The sequence below is a fragment of the Eublepharis macularius genome, chromosome 12, assembly GCF_028583425.1.
Source record: "Eublepharis macularius isolate TG4126 chromosome 12, MPM_Emac_v1.0, whole genome shotgun sequence".
Classification (NCBI taxonomy): Eukaryota; Metazoa; Chordata; class Lepidosauria; order Squamata; family Eublepharidae; genus Eublepharis; species Eublepharis macularius.
In genome coordinates, this window is record NC_072801.1 from 26,978,146 (window position 1) to 26,994,427 (window position 16,282).

At 46.8% G+C, this 16,282-nt stretch overlaps 1 protein-coding gene across 1 annotated transcript in view; it reads right to left on the reverse strand.

Annotated features, from left to right (window-relative positions):
* The window catches only part of FLII (FLII actin remodeling protein), a 34,209-nt gene that overhangs the window by 2,762 nt on the left and 15,165 nt on the right, over positions 1-16,282 (reverse strand). The window contains exons 14-29 of the mRNA XM_054993317.1: positions 16,013-16,192; positions 15,177-15,259; positions 14,198-14,272; positions 13,160-13,243; positions 12,469-12,640; positions 11,487-11,591; positions 10,278-10,469; positions 9,139-9,327; positions 8,129-8,268; positions 7,080-7,326; positions 4,771-4,925; positions 3,613-3,673; positions 1,738-1,866; positions 1,454-1,560; positions 429-534; positions 212-277 (exon numbers count right to left, since the gene is read on the reverse strand). Of these exons, the coding sequence (XP_054849292.1) occupies positions 212-277; positions 429-534; positions 1,454-1,560; positions 1,738-1,866; positions 3,613-3,673; positions 4,771-4,925; positions 7,080-7,326; positions 8,129-8,268; positions 9,139-9,327; positions 10,278-10,469; positions 11,487-11,591; positions 12,469-12,640; positions 13,160-13,243; positions 14,198-14,272; positions 15,177-15,259; positions 16,013-16,192 (2,091 nt within the window). The remainder of the gene's footprint in view (positions 1-211; positions 278-428; positions 535-1,453; positions 1,561-1,737; positions 1,867-3,612; positions 3,674-4,770; positions 4,926-7,079; positions 7,327-8,128; positions 8,269-9,138; positions 9,328-10,277; positions 10,470-11,486; positions 11,592-12,468; positions 12,641-13,159; positions 13,244-14,197; positions 14,273-15,176; positions 15,260-16,012; positions 16,193-16,282) is intronic.

A 16,282-nucleotide genomic window follows, 5' to 3' on the forward strand; every position in this document is an offset into this window, starting at 1 on the left:
CCACCTCAAAGGACGATTGTCGTGAGGATAATAGCTCACTTTGTAAACTGCTCTGATGGGCGTTAACTTGTCCTGAAGGGGTGGTATATAAATTGGAATATTATTATTATACTGAAAAGCGATTCTCGCTTTCTGTCCTGCAAGGGGTACCACCTATGCTGCTTAAGTTCCCAGGAGAATTCATAGAAACGGCTCCGGGCCACATCCTTACCTGGCAAGCTTTAAGGCTAAGTTTGATCTCCACTTGGCTAGTTTGTGTTCCTACCCACATGTACACCTGCAAGGCAGAATTGAGAAACACAAAATATAAATAGGTTTGAGAGGGGGAAAGGTTCCATTTTATAAATAACTTTTTCCACCTCTTCTATCCCACCAGCACGGTTTCTTTCCTCCCCCCCCCCCATTTTCTCCACCTGACTCAAACTTACTTCCCGTCCATTGTCCAGTAACATGATGTCATCATCGGCAAGGTCGTCTTGGCAGAAGTCAGAGCATTTTTCAGACACAGCGAAATAACCCTTTTCATTGGAACACCTGGAGAGCGGAAGCCAAAAGAACTTGTGTTGGGGCCAAGGGGGGATTACTAATGCCCCCAGCTGGGGAGGAAGAAAGATCACCTTAGAGTATCAGAGACGGCTTTAGGAAACCCAAGGCCAAATCCCCACTTTGCCGTTGGAACTTGCCAGGCGACCAGTCACACTTTCTCAGCCTAGCCACCCCTCACCAGGTTGTAGTGAGGATAAGACATAAGCCGCTTTGGGCCTCATCCGTGAGAAAAGCAGGCTATAAATGAAGCAAGTAAATAATGTGTGCTAGAAAATACAAACTTTTGAACTGAGTTCTAAACTAAAGTTACTCGGGGATTGGTATGTTTTGGCATTTCAAAAATGTACCAGAAATCCGTAAGGTGTTACGGATCAGAAAGACAGCACAGTACAGTGGTTAGAGCTTTAGACGAGGATCTAGGATGCTCAAGTGCGAATCCTTGTTCTGCCACAGAAGCTCAGTAGCTGACCTTGGGCCAGTTGCACGCTTTAAGCCTAATCTATCTCACATGGCTTGTGAGCATAAAATGCAGGAGAGGAAAACTATGTAAGCCGCTTGCAATACCCACTGAGAAGAAAAGCAGGGTATAAATGAAGTAAACAAATACGTCTTTTTGGTTTTTTAAAAGCAGGTTTGCCCTTCTAGAAAAAGCAAAACCTCGTAAGCCAGGAGCTGGTTGGCGGGGCTTCAGGGCCCTACAGCGCTCTGCCTTCCTCCAAGTTTTGCAAAATAAGAAAAATATCCTACAACTTCTCCAAATCAATCCTGTAAGTATGTTTCATTCCCATGCTAACCCTAACCCTGCCCCAGACTATGAAAAACAAAATATCTAAAGTGTTTTGTGGGCACAAAGGAGCCATAAAGAAAAGGACAGAGAAGAGCAACTGTGGAAGAACCAGCTCCCCACCTGAAGAGCCGGGAGTGTTTCATGTACTCTGCGTCTCCATCGTAGGGCTTCTGCGTTCCGATGCCGACCCAGAAGAAGTTTTCTGGCTCCTCCCCTTCATTGATCACCTGCAACCAAGCAAGAGGCACATAGTCCATTTGGAGCATATGGAGCCAGGGCAGGTGGAATGAATATGGATGTGTATCAGTTTGCCTCAGCCCCTCATAGCCTGCCTTGCACTTCAGGCCAGCTGGTAACTGAGGAGGTTGCAAGTCAGAAGGGAATTGTTTCCTCAGCCCCCGCACCTGTTTGCTGTAGGAATCGTCAAACATGTGGTTCATAATGTCTTCAGCCAGCTTTGCTTCGTCAGGGTCAGCAGCTCGTCCCACCCAAGTGTACACAATGCCCTGGTTATCGGTGCTCTCGAATGGAACCTGAGAAGCAAAACAATAAAAAGATTGGGTGGGGGTCTTTTTAAAAGTGTGGGAAAGGGCCGCTCCACAATGATTTTGGTAAAATAAATTAGATCCAGAGGAGTTAGACATGTTAGTCTGTAGCTGCAAAATAGTAAAGAGTCTACTAGCACCTTTAAGACTATTTTATTTTATTTTATTTATTTTTGATTTTTATTCCGCCCTCCCCACATTTCCAGCAGGCTCAGGGCGGACTAACCAACTTTATTGTAGCATAAGCTTTTGAGAGCCACAGCTCTCTTCATCAGATGCATGAAGTTGGTTAGTCTTAAAGGTGCTACTGGACTCTTTACTATTTTGAAAAAAAATTCTATCACACAGGCCCCAAACAATGACTATAAACTACATTGTGGCAGACTTCACATAGGACACAACCAACTTTGTCACATTTATTTAGCTGGTTCTACACCAGTGAAGGGATCCAAAGCAGAGTACTACGCTGTTTCCCACCTCTATTTTATCCTCACAACAACCCTGTGCGGTAGGTTAGGATTGAGAATGAGAGTGGCTGGCCCAAGATCCAGTCTCCCCAATGAGTTTCCATGGCAGACTGGGCATTTGAACCTGCGTCTCCCAGATCCCACCATGGTGGCAAGAAAAGGCCATAGAAATGTGATCCCGGCACAGTTTGGGTTCTTGAAAATCCCAGCTTTCCATTTTTCAAAGAGATCACGTTTTGAAACTAGAAACTGGAAATACGGGCTCAAATCTGCTCTCAATCTCGAAAGGTTGCTGGGTGATGTTAGGGTCAGTCACTCTTTCTCAGCCTAGCCTACCTCCTAGGGTGGTGGTTGTGTAAATAAAAAGGAGGGTGTGGGGAGAATCATGTAAGCTGCCTTGAGCTCCTTTGAGAAAGGGTAGAATATAAATGGTGGGGCTTATTTAGGTAGCGATACCCTGCTTTTATTTATATTTCAATATATGTGTGCGTATGTGTTCTCAAGTTGCAACTGACTTATGGTGACCCCAACAAGGAGCTGTCAAGGCAAGTGAGAAGTAGAGGCGGTTTGCCAGTGCTGTGTGCTGTCCCTGGCTAGAAACATGCTAGAGAGATGCTCATGGCACTGGGAGGTTGTTGCCTTCCTCTGCAGAATCCTTCTTTGGTAGTTGCCCATCCAAGTACTGACCCTGCTTAACTTCCAAGGTCTGATGAGATCGGGCTATACCATGCTGCCTTCCCATTTCACTATATATGCCTTGCTTTTCTCCCCAATTCAGAGTCACCAAGGCAGCAAGCATTAAAACATTTCAAATATTAAAAAAACATTTAAAATACAAATGCCTAGCAAATATATATTGCAATCTTGGAATCCAGAGCATCTGAGCAACATTCCCAGTGCTAAGTAAGGCTGTTTGCTCCACCTTGGCCTCAGCAGGGGTGGAGATAAGCAAAATGGGTCAGTGTTGCAAAATAAACTATGCACGAAGAAGCCATACAAATCTGCCCAAATCTACAGAGGTCAAAAAATTCTGTATTTGCCAAGTTTGGATTAGATTGGGGTAGAATATAGGATTTTTTTTTTGCCCCAGCTAAAGCTACACATTATTTGAAAGGTTTAATTAATGCTAATAACCCCCAGGAAAGTCTGTTGGTGGTGTCGGAGGGTTTACAGCAGGCACAACCAGTTGCTATGGCCTAAACTGCCTTAATTTGTTTCAAGGGAAGACTTCCCATTTTCCAATGGCTGCACAGACAAATTTAGTTACCTTCAAGATGAAGCAGAACTCTGAGTTCAGAAGACTGGAGTCCGTATTGATCTGGATACACCTGCAACAAAGACAGATGGACCCTCCAGCACAACTGCAAATACCAAGCTGAAGCTGAAAACCAAATCTGACATGTGGGAGATCGGAAGAAGGTATCCCAGCAGAAGGAAGGAAGAAAAAGACCCTCAGCCCCCTAAAGGGCAAGACTTGAATCCACTAGCACCTTAAAGATGAACATGATTTCCAGGGTATAAGCTTTCGAGAGTCAAAGCTCCCTTGCCAGACACAAGTGGTGAAGGGATCTTTGACCCACGATAGCTTGTACACTGGAAAACCTGGTTGGTCTTTAAGGGGCAACTGGATTCAAATCTTGCCCCCCTACTGCGGACCAACACAGCTACCGCTCTGAAACCTCTAAAGAATCTCTAGTAGACCCTTCCCAAAGACTCTGCATGGACCTTGGTCTGGCTAGGGCTTGTGACTGCTGAAAGAAACTGCAGAAGAGGGAGCCATCAGCCCTCAGCAGTGCCCTAACTGACTTTGAAAAGCCCTTTTCAAAAAAGAAAAACACTATCAAACCTTCAACCAGACGTAGACCTGCTTGGATAGCTTGAGACCTTGGAAGGGGAGTTGACAAGGGCAGGGATACAGGGAGCCTCCAAGAGTCCCCAGACCAAGATTCCCCACCCCCTAGGCCACCCAGAACCAATCCCCTCAATCCCATGACTTCCTATTAATAAAAAGTTTAAAAGATGATCATTGGTTACATTTCTTTTCCATTCCATGATTCACATTGGTTTGGTTATCCTAACAACAACCCTGTGAGGTAGGACAGACTGAGAGGTCTCTGGCCTAGCTTCCTGGGGGCCTGGAATGTTGTCCCTCTAACCTGTCCCCCAACTCTTAGTAGCCCTGGCCAGGGATTGAATTTGGGAGCATTTTCTGTGCAAAAGAAGTGCTGCGGCCTTTCACCAGTCTCATATTGCGGGTAATGCAACAGGAAATGCACTCTGCACATGCACAGAGGCACTGTAATGATTCCTGAAGTTTGAAGTCTGGGACCAGATTTCAAGCTCTAAAAAAGCCAGGCTAGAAATTAAAACCCTGCTGGGTAAAAGTCCAAAAGGCCTCCCAAGCGCTGGGGAGAGAACATCTCACCGGGAGCAGAGGGCACTTCCATTGGTCCGGATGTGGTAGAGACTGGGCTGAAGATTGGCATCCCGGGCTTTCCTTTTCCCTTTGTGGATGATGAATTTCCGCTTGAAGTGGGAGAGGAATTTGGGATTCTCCTGCTGCTGCGTCATGCGCACAACCTGAGGATTGCAAAGAGAGCAGCAGAACATTAGGAACCTGCTTGCTAAGAGCATGGTGTGCTGTGCGCTGTCCCTGGCCAGAAACATGCTAGAGAGATGCTCACGGTACTGGGAGGTTGTTAAACAAGAAGAGAAAGAGAGAGGTTTTCTGCTATAGGATTATTCTAATTCTGCACAACAGAAATTTAAAAGCTGTGTAAAAATTCTCAGGATTTGCAGATGGGTGCAGATTCACTGATTCTGCCCAACCCCCCATAATTCTGCTACTACTAGCTATGGAGCGAGGTACTGAATCTCCCTCCCCAACCACCGAAAGGCTGGCTTATCCTCTTGCCTACCCCAGCGATTTCACCAGAAGCCATCCGCAACCACCACCTGTCTGGGCAACTGCACCTCTATCTAATTCATAATCCACACTCCCCACTTGCAGATCTGGCTTTTGCAAACACAACACGTATGTGCAAGAACAGCTCTGCAGGATCTGACCCAGGTGGACTATCTTGTCCAGTGTCTCATTTCTCACTATGGCCAACCAGATGCTTCAGGGAAGCCCCCAACCAAGGGGTATCCTCCTGTGATTCTTGCCCTGTCCCCCCTGCCCCAGCAATTAGCATGCTAAGGTATACTGCCTCTGAACTGGACAGCCAGTCTGGTATAGTGATTAAGAGTGCTGGGACTCTAATCTGGAGAACCGGGTTTGATTCCCCACTCCTCTGCTTGAAGCCAGCTGGGTGACCTTGGGTGAGTCACAGCTTCTAGGAGCTCTCTCAGCCCCACCCACCTCACAAGGTGATTATTGTGGGGATAATAATTACATACTTTGTAAACTGCTCTGAGTGGGTGTTAAATTGTCCTGAAGAGCGGTATATAAATCAAAGTATGTAATTATTATCCCCACAATAATCACCTTGTGATTATTCCCCATGCAAGAACACAGTTCCGGCAGTTCCCCAAAGAGGTCACGTCAGGCCCCGCCCACCTGACTCTTGGCTATTTTGGGCCCGTTTTGTCCTGGATTGGGGCCAAAACGGCCCGGATTGGGCCTCTGATGGGTGATGGATCACTCTCCTGTTCAGCAGTGGCCCAATCTTGACCATCTTGGGCCCCTTTTCGTCTATTTTCAGCCCCTTTTTGCCATTTTGGGCCCAATTTCGGTCCTGAATGGCCAGGATTGGGTCCAAAACAGCCAGGATAGGTGATGACAGAAGGTGTGGCATATGCAAATCAGTTATGCTAATGACACATTTCCAGCGATGTCAAGGGGTGTGACATATGCTAATGAGTTATGCTAATGAGTTCCTCCAGCTCTTTTTCTACGAAATGACCCATGGTTATTATTATATTATATTATTATGAATGTGGAGGTTCCATTTCACTACAATGACACGCCTGCATCTCATCTCCTTTTAAAGTAATTAATTCCAGAGGGGCTCGCTTTTAAAACCATCTAGGCCACATCTTTTAACAGTAAATTCTGTGTTAGCGAAATTTCATAAAAGAAAGTTCCTGAATCTACGTGTCATCAGTTTAAAAGGAAACCTGATTTTTTAAAATGTCATTAAATGTCATAAGGAAGAACGATTACTTGTGATGCACACCATTCATAATTTTGTAACAATTCATCGCATTCCCTGACCCCACCATCCTCTTCTGTCTAAATTAGAAAGTCCCAAACTCTTCAACCTTTTTTTGGAGGGATGCTGCAACATCCTCTAGGTTGCCTTTTCTGTAACCAGGGCACATAAAAGCAGGGCAGGAGTGCAGATTAGGTTGCTTTTGAAGGACTGATGACCACAATCCTACTGACCAGAGGATTTGGAAGGGTGGGACTGTATAACTTCATGTCCCCCCCCCCCCAATTCAAGAGCAGTGAAATTACATTATGCAAAAACAGTAAGCGGCTGTCAAAAGCATCTCTTCTCTACAGGTCAGAGAATCCCACCTTTCTGCAAAACTGGTACCCATTGAGGACAGAATCCAGACTTGGCAACCGAAAAGCAAAAAATCTTCCAAGTACTGGAGCATTCCAGGGTGCCAACTGCTGAGCATGCCCAGCGGCCCAGTGGGCCCGTTGCCAAGAGGCCCTGTTAGAAGCTGCTTCTTTGGAGCACATGTACGCACACAAATACACACAAACCTCTTTCTGTCACCCACCTCCAGCTTGCCGGGAAAGAGATTCTCAAATTTCTTCTGGAGGCTGAAGGTGAAGGTCAGCCAGCCCATGTTGGAGGCCTCCCGCCCCTGCCAGAAATACACCACACACTGGAAATCCTCCTCCGGCTGCTTCTCCTCTTCCTCCTCCTCTTCCTCCTCGGCGGCCTCCTCCCCCTCAGCTGTCTCTTTGGCCCCAGTCCCCTTCTTCTTCTCCTCATCATCTTCAGTCTCCACAGGGACCCAGTACCTTAAAGCCAAGCACAAGCAGCCTCAACCATTTGCCCGCTCCTGCTTCCTAAGGCGGCATCGGCAGAGAAAAATGCCAACTTCGTTGTATCAGAAATTGCCCCGGGGGAAGAGGGGAAATGCCAAGGCTTGCTTAGAAAAACTATTCCCCAGAGTCCTCCCTTGGCGGATTAGGTTGGGAAGGTGCTATCTTTTAGCTCAACCACCAGATCGAGCATCTCTGTGATTGTGGCGGTCCATAGCTCAATATGCAGGTGGCGGCTTATCGAAATTGTCACCTGCTCATGTTTACTGTTTAACACACCAGAGCCAGTTCCAGGCAGCCTCAACAAGAGGCTGTCTGGGGGGCTTTCTCCCAAGCAAGGCTGAGATGCAGGTGGCCAAACAGTGGCTGCCATGGCACCATGCTCACCCTCCCAGACAGCTGTCGCACATTCCTCTGCCCTCTCCTCCTTTGGGGTGGTGGTGGGTGGTAGCAGCAACTACTGTTCACTTGGGCAAGCTCATGAACCATAGTCAAGTGGCAGCCATGGAGGAAAAGGATGAGCCAACCCTCTTTTCTGAAAGAGAAGCTTCACAGCGAATGGTTCCTCTAAGAACCCTGGTGATGTCCGCCTTCAACAACAGCTTTGGTAAAATGAAAAGGACCACCCTTAAAAAGAGGTGTCTGGGTCCTAGCAGCAACTTACAGCAGCACAGTCCTGGTCCCTCCCCCTTCCACACACACACCATGATGGCTGAGGTCACAAAAAACCTCTGTTATTTTCCTGGGCAAGTGCAGGAGGAAAAACGGAGAAGTTTACCGGCACAAGAAGACATAGCAATCCTGAGTGTGAAAGTGCCCAAACTCCTCCTCTGGCAGGCGGGCAAACTTCTTGCCTTCCAAGACAAAGCCCTCCATGCCATCCAAGTCTTCGTTCCATTCCTCCATGAGCTGCTCCGCCTGTCGCCGAGAGAGAAATGGGTGGTAACGTCATAGTAGGAATCAGCCAGTGATACCTGGGGCAGAGTGGGATTTGAACCCTCCCTGGTTCTAGCCTGACATTCACATTGTTTTTAAACTTTTGAAAATCTAGTCCTATTGCCATCGTCTCACACTACTGGATATCTCACACTATTTGCATTTTTTTTACCCTGCGTAATTCACCTTGAGTCTCGGCGAGAAAGGCGGACTATGAATCAAGTAAATAAAATAAGAGAATCTACTTCCACTGGCTCGCCAAATATTACAGCTGAAGAATCGTCTTCTTATAGAAGTGGAATCCTCCTCATTGCATGAGACTATTTCAGCCTTATAAAACAACCGAGTCTTAGGGATACTTGTCGCTTATGTGTGTGTTTGTTTTCAAAGGGTGAATAGGGAAATGTGACATTGAAGAGAGTCCCTGGAAATCAAGAGATTCCAAAGCACAAGCTAGGATTCCATGCCACCACTGCACAGAAATAAAAGCATGCACATTTTGGAACTGTGAGAAATCCAACTTCCTGTTTAAAAGAGCAAGTTTCTAGCTTTCACAGCACAAAGATGGGCATGAAAGACAGGCAGGCATAGGTAAACGCCTGTTGAGAATACAGGAGGTACTAAGAAGGTTTTCCAGCATTAGAGGTGGGGGCTGGACTTCAGTGACCTGCGTGGTTGGTTCCCTACAACTGGCAAATGTAGAAACATTTGCATAATTTTGCATAGATCATTACACAAGGAATTTGGGAGGGGGGCGGCAAGTTTGCTAGGTGGGGTGGCAGCAGTTGGTTCTCCTCTGATAACTTTTGTTTTCTCATTCTCGCCCCATATCCCCACAGTACCAAGGCATACCTCATTGAGGGGCATAGGCGGCTGCCGGGGTAGGAAAAGAGCTGTGAGGTCTGCCTTCATTTGGTCCTTTTTCTCCGCATCTTTCTGCACTTTGCCTGAGATACCACCGACCTGTTGAACTGCCTCGGCATTGCGAGTGTAATCAACCTTCAACACGTCATCCCAGTTCTTGAACTTGGACTTGAAGACCTATTGGGGAATGAAGATCAGCAGTGCCATGGGTGGAGCGGTCTGCATCCAACTCTGGCTGTTTGCAGATCCTTGGACTCTCTCTGGGAGAAGCGTTTGACCTCCAGGTGTCAACAGAACCCACCCGAAACAGACTGGATGCACCTGACTGTATTCATTAACTTGTAGGAAAATACAACGTGCCAGTTCTGCACTCGTCCTCAATCATACAAATTAGGAATCACCCTATGCCCCTTTTGGGAAAGAGTGCTCAAGGGGAACAGTCCTCTCCTTTTATAACTGTTCACCACCTTCACTTAGAAGTGCAAAGGGATTGGAAGGACCATCTTTGAACATATGAGGCTGCCTGATACTGAATCAGACCTTTGGTCCATCAAGGTCAGGACTGTCAACTCAGACGGAGGTCTTTCACATCACCTACTACTTGGTCCTCCTAGGACCTTCTGCATGCCAAGCAGAGGCTCTTCCACTGAGCCACAGCCCCTCCCACAGAACCTGTACACCAGTTGAGGTTGTCTCCAGAGGGTCTTCTCCAAGTGCTCCTGCCTTCGGAAATGAGTGTGTACTGGAGAAGGGGGTGCAACCACAAAAAAGGCCCTGTCTACAGACCTGCATCTGGAAGGATGCTTGCCTGGGCCCCATCTGGTCTTTGAACCCCTGCACAAAGTCTCTTGCTAACCTGGCATTACATGGCCTGGACTCTGGGATTCCTTAAACCTTTACTATTTTGCCTTGAGCTTCATGGAGAACATGGGAACGCAGTGTATAATCTCAGCTCGCATGCCTGAAAAATTCCCCAACTGAACCCAGGTTCCCATCCTCCTTTTGGTTCTGTAGATCCAATTCTCCTCTTCTGGGTCTACCTTGGCCAGCTAATCCTAACCATCCCCTCAGCCCAAGTTGATGTCTTGCTTAGATCTCTCTACACTCATCCCACATGGATCCCCCACCTGGCATTCGGTGCCCTCCAGGTTGCGGATGACCAAGGCATGTTTGGGCCGGTGGAGCATGCTGCAGAGCTCTTGACCCAGCTTGAGGGCAGCTGCCCGCACCAGGCGAGGAGACTTCCGGCCAATCCAGATGAAAACATCCGACCAGCAGTCCAGGATGTAGACAGACTTGGTGTCCAGCAAGCTCTGAAGCTACAGAAAAGAGAAGGCAGATAGGGGGATGGAAATAACAACAACAACATTCAATTTATATAATGCCCTTCAGGACACGCAGAGCGGTTTACAAAGTATGTTATTATCCCCAAAACAATCACCCTGTGAGGTGGATGGGGCTGAGAGAGCTCTGGAGAGCTGTGACTGACCCAAGGTCACCCACCTGTCTTCAAGCAGAGGAGTGGGGAATCAAACTCGGTTCTCCAGATTAGAGTCCCGCTGCTCTTAACCACTACCTCACACTGGCTCTCACCAAATCCCAAACTGACAACCAACATCCATTGCAGTTACCCAGAGGCGTAAGAACAGAGTTCTCAAAAAGGTCAAGTGTCAAAAGGCTTGCTGGAAATCTTGATTTCAAGAACAGGCCACAATGATTGATGTATCAGACCAAAGGTCCTTCCGGCCCAATGTCCCATTTCAAACAAAAAGAAGCCAGTCAGATGGCTTGGAAAAGCCCTTGCCTATTTGGCATTTAGAGGTACATGATCTCTGGAGGTTCGGTTTAGCTCTCATGGCCCCCTTATCAATGACAGATTGCTCCTCCTGTCTGCATCTGTCTAACAATCAGTGGTGCTTGTGGGTGCCTGCTGCTGTGTTCCCTGGTGAAAGCATCTCTTCTGTAAAGCTAAGGGCCAATCTTGCCTTTCCTCCACCTCTTTGGAGCAAGAAGTACTTCAGAAGATCCCAAGAGGGCCGCTTTGGGTCTGCAGAGAGCATTCCTTTCAAAACAGCTGCCTCAGATGTGGAACTGGCCCCAGCCCCCATGGCTGCCATTTTGTTGTCCTCGGAATCCCAAACTTGTCTACTGGTTCAAGTAGGTTGAGGACCCTTTTTAAAACCTTTGGAGGTCACTGACTATTCCCACATCTTGTCACAGCTTCAAGCGTGCTTAGCATTACAGCCCTAGGGGGATGTCCCTAAGGCATTTCAGGGAATTGCTAGGAGAGAGAAAACCTTCTTTTTGACACCCCACAACCTCCTTGTTGTTTTTACCAATCTCATCTCTGGGAGCAGATCCACGCTGGGCCTCTTCTTGTGTTCTACAGACAGCTTGTAGTTGATCTGGGGCAGCTCCAGGTATCCCAACCCTAAGCCAACCTGTGAGGGAAGTGAAGAAGTTGGTGGGGGGAGTGGATAGGGGGCAAAGACAATAAAAAGCCCACCCATTTGGGTCCTGACCATTCTGGGCACATTCTATTCAAAAGCTTCCCAAGTGTTATTACTATTTTCCCCCCATCCCAAACTCTTAAGGTCAGTCCAGCCCATTGATTTTAAAATAAAAATCTAAGGTCAGCCTCGAAGGATAGAGTAAAAATGGGCGCCCACAGTAGATTAATTAATTAATTTGGTGTTGGATAATGAAAGAAGCCAGAAAAGTTCCTGTTCCCCAAAAAGGTGGTTTGAGTAACACCTGCACGGATCTTCAAACCAGAACACCATGATTTACAGATTCTACCAGATTTTGGTACCCAAAAATGTTATTGCTTGAAATGCCCCAAGCCAGACTTAAGAGTACTTCTTGGATGAAAAAAAAAATTAATCCTAGGCTTTATCCCAATGGTGGTCAAAGGGTCAAGAAAGAAGGAATGCAAAAAGATCCAACCACTGACCACAAGAAAAGGAAGATATGGGTATTTGAATACATAAAAATTAATCAATCAATTTAAAGTAAGGCCCTCCAAGCATTTTCAAAATGGTAATAGAAACCAAGTGTAAACAGGATTCAGACTGAGGCTAACACCAGGATAACACTATGCCTTGAGTCTCAGTAAGAAAGGTGGGCTACAAAAGAAGTAAACAAAGAAAAGGATCGGTGTCTGGTTGTTTCCCCCGTCGAATAGCAGCAAGCAGGAGAACAATTTCAATCAGGCAAAGTTGGACAAGGGTGGAAGTGCTCCTGAAATTTATATTCAAAGGATGCTGGAAGACTTGGGATCTCTGGCTCATGGGGCAGATCTAGAATCATTCTTCCCACCTTATAGAGCTTGGGCTTAGGGGCCCTGAAGTCATCGGGGACATTCGCCTTGATCTCTTCTGGCTGCCCCCCAAGGACGTCCCAGAACTCAGGTGTCTCCTGGGTTTGGCTCAACAGGATGATTTCCGCCTTCCCCTTCCGCTCATTTTTGTTGATCTTCTCTGCAAAGAGCCTGGAGTGGGGAGGGAATGGAGGAATTGGGAAGGAGATTGATTCCCAGAAAGGTTTAGCAAGGAAAAGAGCCAACTGCTTGGTGGCAGGACACCCACTATGTATTCAGAAGTTATTATGTGGCCTGAGTGGTTAAACTCTCTCAGGGACTGGGTGTTGGGGAAGGTTTGTCTCTGCTTGAGTCCCTAGTCTGTCCCTGCCAGACAGGAGGCAATATTAGCATTGCAAGACAGCAAGCTAATGACATACAAAGCCACATTCTTTCCTTAAGCTTCCTAAGAAATGCAACCAGGGACATGATGCAAGGGTTCATCATACATTTTTAGAACTGCATCATCCCTTCTATTTTTAAATATTTTTATTCCTTCCCCAAGGAGCTCCAGGTGGTATATGCGACCCCACACACACACACGCTACAACCACCCTGTGAAAAAAATTAGGACCCACAGAGTCTGTGAGGGTTACCTCATGGGGAAAGGGGAAGCTGGAGGGAAAGGGGCAAAGCTTGTTTGGGGCTTACCTGGCTTTGGTGGTCCAACTCAAGGTGGCCTGGCTCCCCCTCCAGATGTAGATCTCCAGGCCATGGTCCAATAGGAAAACGAACCTGAGAAGTTCCAGGAAAAGAGGTGGGAGGGAAAAGCAAGAGATTCACGCACTGCCCTTTCTGTAACCAGGAGATACCACAAGCTTAACTGTCAACCTACAGGGGTCTGCCCTAAACAAAACCTCTCTCAATTGTATCTGGGAAATACAGACTCCCGTTTTGACTTCAGGTATAAGATTCTCCTCAGGAACACCCAGCCTGGATTGTGCACTCCACCTCTTTCATGACTTTTGCAACTGATTTGCATCTACATGGTCCTCACTCCCTGCACCCTCTCCCCCCTCCCCTCACCACCTGTATATCTCTGACACGTTTCTTCATACCCTCCATGCATCTGATGAAGAGAGCTGTGGTTCTCGAAAGCTTATGCTACAATAAAGTTGGTTAGTCTTAAAGGTGCTACTGGACTCTTTACTATTTTGCAACTACAGACTAACACGGCTAACTGCTCTGGATCCTCTGGAACTGAATAACAAAACTCTTTCCAAAGAGGCCTTCCCTTGCCGCTGTGCACAATCCAACCTCAGGTATATTTGACTCACAAGGATTCCTGGAGGTCTCCCTTCATTTCATTTGGGACTGGGATGGGTGAGAAAGAATCACCACCAGCAGCACCCAAGGCTACTAGGCCTTGGCAAGAGGCAACGTTGCCATCTGCATGTATTGGGGCTTGATCCACCAGCCAGTTATGCCTATTTTGTCAAATTACCCTGCCAACTCTAGATTCTTCTTTCCAGAAAAGAACTAGCCTCTGCTTCTAGGTCTTGGAAGCACAGTTCATGTCTGTTCAAACGTGGTATCAGCAGAACTAGTAGCCTCTGCATGGGGGTGTTTGGATGGGGCCAGTCGTGCGTAAACTTCCACCTACAGAGGCCCAGCAGGCTTTGTTTGGAAAGCACGCCGTCCACCGCCTTTGAGATCATCTTGGACTCTCATGTCCCCCAGCATATTTACCGAGGATCCAGGGAGACAGCCTTCAGGGGCACCGGTTCCAGTTTGATGTTCTTCTGACCATACACTCGATAAAGCCTGAATTGGAAAACAAAATCATTCTCATGACCAGAAGCCACAATTCAAACTGGAAGCTGCAGGAAAAGGGGGCATTGCCCGATTTAAAAAAAAAAAGAAAGAAAAACTTCTCTAGACTGCAAAAATGAAGCTGCTCTCAAACTGCTAGCACTGATTCCTCAGGAGAGAAAAGGCAGGGTTGGCAGAAAGACAGAGGCCCTGCCATTAAGAAAGGGAAAGAGAGAAACTGAGAGCTACAAGGGCAAAAGAAAAGGAAAGCCAGGGTGAAGCAGTGGTTACTGTTAGACAAGGATCTGGGAAACCTGTATTAAAATTCTAATTCTGCCATAGAAGATCGCCAAGTGACCTTGAGCCGGTCACATGCTCTCAGCCTCACCTACCTCACAGGGTTGTTGTGGGGATACAATGGGGATACAATGGAAGAGGAGAGAATGATAGTGTATGTTGCTTTGGGTCCTCATAAAGGAAAATTAATATAAAACAATATAATAAATGAAAGTAAAACAAACATAATTTCATTTGATTTAACATCTGATATATATACCGCCCTTCAGGACAACTGAACGCCCACTCAAAGCGGTTTACAAAGTGTGTTGTTATTATCCTCATGACAATCATTCTGTGAGGTTAGTGAGGCTGAGAGAGCTCCGAGAAACTGTGACTGACCCCAGGTCACCCAGCTGGTTTCAAGAGTTAAGCGACCTCCAAATTTGGGCTCCCAAACTCACCTGGGAGGATCAGGAAGGGGCCAGCAACACCCAGGAGGTGACGTTATCTCAATGTTAGGGAAGGCCAGTGAAAGAAAGGAACTCTGACAATGTTCAGAGGTATTATCCAAGGCTGAGCTTCATCTCTGGAAAAACGTGTTTGTGTGGTCAGGCCAAGGGGGCTGAGATGTCCTTACCTGGTGATATACTGAGCGTCCTCCACAGTGAAGAAGCCACTGGGTGTGCCACCTTCGATGTATGAGATCTCATGATCAAATACCTGCCAAGCCAAGCCATAACAAAAGAAGTTCAAATGGTTTTTAAAAAGCAAAAAACAATCAGTGCTACTCGTTTCCCCTTGCAAAACCCTCTGCTCAAAACAAAACAGGTTTCCTGATGCAGGAGCCCTGCAATTGCATTCATATCCTTTTCTCTCTTCCCTGCTGTTCTCTGCTTCCTACCAGACTTTAGCCTGTAACTTCCATGGAGCTCTGGTGCTTCAGCCCCAAAGGGCTACTTGGCAAAAGGCCACTGTCTTCAGCCCTGCATTTTAACACACCTATCAATTAAAGTTTATACAGCTTGTGCTACAAGCACATACTGGCTTTAATGGTAAGAATCTGAACTCAGGGCCCTTATGGATATATTGAAGGAATGCAAAAGTGAACCTGGCAATTAAATTACACATGACCACTTTGTGTAAGGAGGGAAATGCCGTTTTCCGTACTTGCTTTTTATTCTGTGCTGATTAAAATGTATCCCCCACTGAGGAATCAAGTAAAGCTTTGAGTTGAAAGGGCTGCAAACGTACATAGATCAAGCAACTAAAAACTCAGTTGGTTAATCTATTTAAGTATGCAGCCCTAACAAATATTATATGCAAAATGCTTTTGTTTTCATTCCGCCCTCTCTCCTCTTCTTTTCTAAATCTATGAGTCTTATTCTTTAAATTTGCATGATTAATGCCGCATCCTCAGAGCCAGCTTCTTCCCCATGCAAAGAATCCTCCACAAGGCAGAAAGACGTCCCTCACCTGGCTGAATTCGTCGCTTTCATCCCCCATCTCCTCCCGGATAGTGCGGCACTCGGCCCCCAGGTAATTGCGCAAGTTGACAGCGTGTATGGCCGCACAGGCTTTTTTATCAAGCGAGGCCTCCTGACCGATCCAGTAGTAGATCTCCCAGTTCAAGGATCCGCTGTCATCTAGCAACGTCTGGGAAGGAACAATAATCCCCGTTGGACCAAGAGTCAGGACCTGTCCAGGTGTGGCTGGCTAGTAACCACAGAATCACAGACTTGGAAA